The sequence below is a fragment of the Corapipo altera genome, unplaced genomic scaffold (genome assembly GCF_003945725.1).
Source record: "Corapipo altera isolate COAL_440 unplaced genomic scaffold, ASM394572v1 230, whole genome shotgun sequence".
In the NCBI taxonomy this organism is placed as follows: domain Eukaryota; kingdom Metazoa; phylum Chordata; class Aves; order Passeriformes; family Pipridae; genus Corapipo; species Corapipo altera.
In genome coordinates this window covers 859204-866103 of record NW_020885002.1, presented here as the reverse complement: position 1 = coordinate 866103, position 6900 = coordinate 859204, and the positions used below count along the sequence as shown (strand labels likewise).

At 46.3% G+C, this 6900-nt stretch overlaps 1 protein-coding gene across 1 annotated transcript; it reads right to left on the bottom strand.

Annotated features, from left to right (window-relative positions):
* Positions 1–4236: 4236 nt before the first annotated feature.
* Positions 4237–6615, bottom strand: LOC113958693 (T-cell surface glycoprotein CD8 alpha chain-like). The gene is made up of 4 exons (XM_027667178.1): positions 6570–6615; positions 5654–6019; positions 4967–5056; positions 4237–4461 (listed from the first exon to the last, which is right to left on the bottom strand). The coding sequence occupies exons 1-4, from the start codon at positions 6613–6615 to the stop codon at positions 4262–4264; spliced, it is 702 nt and encodes a 233-aa protein (XP_027522979.1). The 3' UTR covers positions 4237–4261.
* Positions 6616–6900: the final 285 nt, after the last annotated feature.

Sequence of the window (6900 nt, the reverse complement as noted above, 5' to 3'; positions counted from 1 at the left end):
CAGCTATGGCTGAACAAACGATCTTCCCTCCTGAAATCAGTCTTCCTCTGTGGAAACACTGTATTGATTTCAGTCTCCTATTTGTAAGTCAGGTTAATTAACGTGTGGAGAAGCTTCTGTGAAAACTGTGTGTTACCATTAACGAGTCAGAGCTTTTGATCCCTGTTCCTGTTGCTTTGATTCTTTCTTCTTGACACTTTACAGGATAGCTGCTGCTAAAATTCGAGGTTGAAGTTATTTATCGCTCAGAGCCAACTTGCCCAGTTTAATGCAGTAAGTTTGGGTTAGGTTTTCCTTGCAAGGTTTGTTTGTCCACTGCAAGATACAATTTTTCTTTCTGTGCTTATCACTACCAAGGTTGATTTGTCTCTTGAGTGGGGAGGGATATCACGTCTTTAATCCATCCCAACTCAGGCTGTTTTCTTTTTTTGAATAGGAGACTGCAGTGTAGGGAACAAAACTTTGAGAACAAGAGGAAAAAAAAAAGTGTGGCAGCAATGATTTATAGTGAGTAAAACTGTAATGTGGCGTTACATCACTATTCTACATTTAATTCAAGTCTTAATATATAAAAAGGAAGTTATTTACAAAAATGTGAGATAACAGTGACTTAATCTTCCTTTATGACTTCAAATTTGCAATAAATTACGAGTTCTATAGAGAAATAGGGAAAATGGAGTTGTTTACAGCCTCCTACAAGCTCTTACTGAGTCATGCTGGGCCTGTATGTAGGAACTGCTGTTTTGGCTCACACTTACTTGTAATTTTTACAGGACCAGCTGTATCTGTGTATTCAAATGCAAAAAGCCTGGAAGTGTTTTCCAGTTACTATTCCACTGTAGAACTAAGAGTTTTTCACTTTCCAGGGGATTATTTTGAAAGAGCACAGTCCCAGTGCAGGCTGGAACGAAGACTCAGTGCTGAAGCTGGTGGGTGCTGTGACCTGGACTGCAGTGAGCAAACCTTACCCGAGTTCAGCTTTTGAAATGGAGATCCCCTTTTCTCCTGTATTTCCTCTGCCTTGTGCTTGTTTGCAGACTCGTGACACTGCTGTTGATTTCTTCCTTGTTAGTAAGAGTCAAGTTATGGCTGTGACTTTTCCTTTACTTTGGCTAATGAAACAAAGGCATGGGGAAGGTGCAAATAGTGTCTCACTTCAAGTATTAAGCATCATCCATGAGACATTTGGTTGTAGGGAGAGGAAATAAATATACAAACACAATCCTCCCCACTCCTCCCCCAGAACCAAGAGCAAATTCAGTATTTTCCAAGGTTTCTGATTTACATAGGAGATTTCCAGGAATGTGGAGCACAAACAGATGTGATCGATCTCTGGTGACAAAAATTTACATGTATTCAATTTAGTCAACACAGCTCAGGATGAGAATCCACTGATGGATAGGTCTTGCTGACCCTGCATGTCAAACAGATTTGATGTCAGATGAATCAGAAGGAAGAAACCTATTTACAGGAAGGTCATGTTGCACTGCCTCTTTACTGTTCTTCCAGGATTTCTGTACTGTTTTTACTTGCCTAATTTGCTTTTCTGTCCTGAATCTGCAGAAACAGCAGCAGGGGTGTGGTTTCTGGGAGTGGCTTCCAAGCACTTGCACAACTTGCAAGTGGTTAATCTGAGGAGTCTGGGTGGAGCTCAAGTGCCTTCCCTGTGCCAGGTCATCTTTCAAATACAGATGTGGACAGACGAAGTGACTTCAACTGACCAGTCCACTTACTGGCTCTTCTGGGGTCATCTTGGCTGTATTATGTGTCTGGAACTTATTTAACTCATCAAAATCCTTTATCACCCAGAAAATATTACTGGGCAAGTGAAGCACTGGAAGGGGTAGAAGCAGGGGTCTATAAACACATTCTGGATGCTCTGTGTTGTGGGGGCATCTGATGCCTCTCTCATCTTCATAAGCTTTCACTTGACTTTGGGGGCTGGGTGGCTCTTAAAGGAGGATGTGGAGAGGCTTAGGTTGGATGTTAGAAGAAGGTTCTACACCAGAGGAAAGTCAGGCACTGGAACAGGCTCTGCAGGGTGGTGGTCACAGCACCAAGCCTGCCAGAGTTCAAAAAGAATTGGGATGATACTCTCAGGCACATGCTGTGGCTCTTGGGGATAGTCCTGTGCAGGGCTAAGGCTTGGACTTGAGGATCCTTGGGGGTCCCTTCCAACTCAGCATATGTGATTCTGTGACCTTGGGTAAAGAGATGATGCTTGGCGTCTGTGGCAAAATGCAAGGGAAAAGAAAATTCCTGAAGAAATTCAGTTCTTGTTCAGAATTTGGGCTCATTTATAGTTATCAATTCCTAATGGTGCCTCAAGGATTTTTCCTCGATGACTTCCCTAGAGATCCCAACTGATGCTGCTTATGCCTGAGGTAGGATCAGGCATCCCAGCCTGCTGTCCCCCAGCCCTCTGGGGGCCCACAGCAGCTCCCTCTTCTCAGAAGTCATGCACAAGCCTCATCCTTTGTCTGCAGGCCCCAGGTTGCATTTCTTGCCAGGGATTCTGCATCCTCTTGAGCACACTCAAGAGGTCTGATGCTGATGGCAGAGCCGAGAATATTTTCATACCCAGCGAGACACAGATGGTTCATGGCATAGATCCATGTGTATAATTTATCTCCAAACACAGGAGTTGCTGGCACACACCTGGGTTCTTCATTTGCTGGATTGTTCTCTTTGCAATTCTTCTTTGGTCAATTCTTCTTTGTAGGGGGTATGATTTATGTTTTCTTTGCTTTTACAACTTGTGGTTCTCTAACCACAGGAGCTTCCGTCCTGCCAAGAAAGCCCCTTGTATGTGTCACTGGAGGAGGCCCTTGCTGCTGCCTCTGGGTGACCACTGCCACATGAGGGTGGCTCATGCTTCCTAAAGCTTTGCACATAGGGGCTTTCCTGTTGATTATTCTTCAGTGTAAGGTGGGGAGTTTTCTGTGTGTGTGCGTGGGGTTTTTTCCTAATTTTTTTACATTTTTTTTTTTTTATTACTCCTTCACAAAGAAAGCCCCTTTTTCCTGGGTCTGTCAGAAAGGAGGTGCTGCTGACTTTGGTGCCATTGCTGTTGGGGCTGCTACTCAGAGCTGAGTTATGAAAAATGGTTTAGGAACTGGGTTTATTTATTTGGGTATCACACCACGTTTGTGAGTGAGGAAAGGTGCTGTTAGGCTACCAAGATGTGTAAGGCTCTATGGTGCTGTGTGACCTGTCCCCTGTGGAGGGTTGGTTGGAGGATCAGTGTGAAGATGCATTGAGGGAGGCAGGAGCCATCCCAGAGCTTCCTGGGTTTGGCATGGGGCTGAAAAGAGACCAGCTGCGTTCTTGTGATTGTGAACTACAGGTCAAAAATCAATAGATTCAACTGTCCAGCTGCGTACAGGGGGTTAATTACCACTGTAAGTGTTGAAATTCTTTTCCTAGATGTTGATTTCCTGTTCAAATGGAGACTTTTCAAATAACAACAGACAATTCCCCCTAAACCAAACAACAAAACCGCCAAACCCAAAGATACCGTGCTTCCAGTTCTTCCACACATTCATCTGCAGTGTCAGGAGGGCTTTGGCTGCATCCATCTTGCTGCAGGACCGTGATCTTAGTGCAGCAATGCACAGTGGAGCATCACTGTTATTGCCATCAGCTAATAATGCCCAAATACGTGTATTTTACATGGCTTAGGTTTTATTATGATCTGTTTATCCTACATTAAGATTCCATGCAGTAGTGAGAATTTTGTTGTACATGTGTTCATCTTATTGGAGCAGTTTTTGATTTTAAATACCCATATCCCATTTTTCCCTACAGGATTGATCTCTGTAGGCTCTCTTAGAAATACGACCAACTCAAAATATTTAATCTGTGGATATTGAAAGAATAATGGAAGTACAACATAGTTTACAGGGAGTACAGAAATACAGAAAAACGGTTCTGCTCAGTTTTCTGTTCAGCGTTTATACATGTAATTTTGTTTTGTGTCACAGTCCACATTCAACTCCACTCAATAGAGAAAACACATTGTCAAGGAAATGCTTCCCAGGCATAATACAAGGCTTTTTGTTGGGGAAACAGCCCCTGATGCCTGCAGTCAGATCATTGCACCTTTTTCCTATAAAACCATTTGAAAGAGCTGGAGTGGGAAGGGAAGGTCACTGTGGAAATGTGGAGGCAATTTGTTGGAAGATATGCAGACAGTGATTTTAACAGTGGTCCTTGTCTTACCTTGCCTGTGTCCTGGTTCTCTGATGCCTCCCAAAGCGGATCACTGGGACATCCGTGGCCCTGAGGGACAGGGCTGTGGTTTCAGGCCAGAGGTGGATCTAGAGGGGTTCTGGTGAGTCTTACGTTGACACAGCATGATGGTGATCATCAGGAGCTGGAGGATCAGGAGGCAGAGGCCTGTCAAGGGGGCCCAGATGAAGATGTGACAGAAGGAATTCAGCTCTTCCTGCATTGTTGTCTCTGCAGGAATAGGGAATGGGAAAGGTCCATCAGGTGCTCAGGGCTGGTGTTGGGGCCAGTTCTGCTGGAGCCAAGGGAGCTGCCAAGGGCCCTGCCTGGCATTCCACAAGGCTGGTGGTGAGGCAGAAATGTTCCCCTGGGCCTGCAGGGATGTTCTTCCTTAGTGCTGCTGCTTCCAGCATTTTCCTGGGCACTCGAGGGAGCATATGTAGCCAAATATTTTCGTGTGTCTCCTGAAGAGGGTAAAACCTGCCAGAGCTCACAAGGCTCTTCCCCCTCTCCCCCTCTTCCAAGTGTGCCCAGGCATGAAACATACTCCTGCTTTGTACCTCATCCTGGGCCTTTCCTACTTGGGATGAAACTATGTGGTGTTTAATGTTTCCAAATCTGCTGAAGTGCTGTGGATTTTCACTCTTCCCCCATCCCAAAATGCTTGCAAGATCCCCCTCAGTATCAGTGGATGTAACCCCAACTCTTCCCCTCTCCCTCCATTTATCCAGGCTACCTGGATCCAGGATCTTGAGGCAGGGGTCCTTTTCAGTGATGCCACGCTGGGTGGTGGGTCCTGGTGTGCTGGGTGCCACTGTGGTGGTGACTGTAAATGAAAATGGATTAATTCAGCATGTGGGGAAACACAATAAAACAGGTCTCCCCTGACCTTCTGTTCTCCCGTCCCTGCCCAGGGTACAGCTGTTCCTGTGCACAGCATAGGGCTCAGTTCTGGAGGGACTTCATAGAGCACATTTTGAATGGGGACTCCTCAAGGGAGGGTCTCCTAAGAGCCAATAAGGAGCAATAACCTCCTTATTTCTTGCTGTCTGCCACCATACTCAGAAAGACTGAACACTGAGTTTTGGGACCTATGTGTGATGAGGAAGGAGAGAGAGGTGGTGGACTTTGCTTTAGTCTTCTGATTTCAGAGGCATGGGTGAAATTAAGAAGTGGGGATAGGGAGTTGGTGTTGGGTCTGTCTAATCATCTTTGCCTTTGGGCAGGAGCAATCCCATGAAGAGAGACAGCAAGCTGGGAGCCTCTGGCAGGAGGACGAGTGTGTTGGTCACAAGATGCCTTGGGCAAGCAAGCAGGGAAATGGAGTTTGTGGGAGAGACGACTGGTTAAAAAAGGCACAGGCAGGAGGTACTGAGGACTTTGGCAGAGCTTAAAGAGGTTGAGTGGTGGAGGTTTTGCTCACCTGGGAAGAAGGCAGGCAGGCCATGGCTGAAATACAACATTTGGCTGATGTTCACGAGGCAGAAATAGTTCCCTTCATCCTGCTGTGTGAAAGACTTCACTACCAACCAATAGATAGTGTTGTCTTTGCTGGCCTCGAAGCGTGTGGATGTTCTCTGATTCCCCTTGAAGGTGTTCCCTCGGGACAGGGAAGAGATGAAGACAATGAAGTGAAGGGTCCCATTCTTGTCCTGGCGGACCCAGGATACTCCTCTATCACTGTCAGTCTGACACTCCAGTTCCAGCCGCTGTCCCACCTGGAGTTGGGTGATGGTATCACAAAACCTGACCTTCATCTCATACATCTCACCATGGATTCTGGGGCAGCCTGGAGGACAGAAATCCTTGTGGAACCACTTTGGAAGAGCCAGTGATCCCTTTCGGAAAAATCTCCTGCTCTGTCCATAGGATGGAAGTACAAATGCAAAGGGAGGACCACACTATCTGGATGACTGGAAGGTTTTGTTGGAATCCTTGCTGGGATCGTGCATGGAGGGTGCTCATCAATCAGCCATGTGAGTTTTACAGATGGGTACTGCCCTTCCAGCTGCCTTCTCAGGGATGTTACTCCTTTCCAGCTTATCTAAAGTGACTCCCTAAACCCAGTTACTGCTAAGTCCCCTTCTTTCCTGACCTTCTTCTGCTCTCTCGAACTCCTTGTCCAACCAGGCTCCCTTCCCAGTGCTCATGGCTGTCCTGTGCCAGCTGAGACGATGCCACCTTTCCCTCCACAATTACTGAGCACACCTCAAAGTCAGATTTTTTGGTTTGCTCTTTTTCCCCCTTCAACTATTTATCCCAATTTCTTGGATTCAGTGGAAGGATTTTTCCTTGCTTCTCCCAGTGAAGGAGCTGCACCACCCTGTGTCCATACTCACAGAGTCCCAGAGTGAGCAGGAGGAGCAGGACAGGAGACCCGTCCATCTTCTGCTGGGGGTGTCTGTCCTTGGAGACGGTGCAGTGCTGCTGAGATGATCTTTGTCACTTGACTCGGGAGGCTGGGTCACACTTTGGGGAGGATGTGATGTCATCAGGACCCTCTTGGGTAAAGAGATGATGCTCAACATCTGTGGCAAAATGCAGAGGAAAAGAAAATTCCTGAGGAAGTTCAGTTCTAGTTCTCAATTGGGGTCATATTTCCTTATCAGTTCTTAATTGTGCCTGAAGGAATTTGCCTGGATGACTCCCCTAGAGCTCCTGCCTGATGAC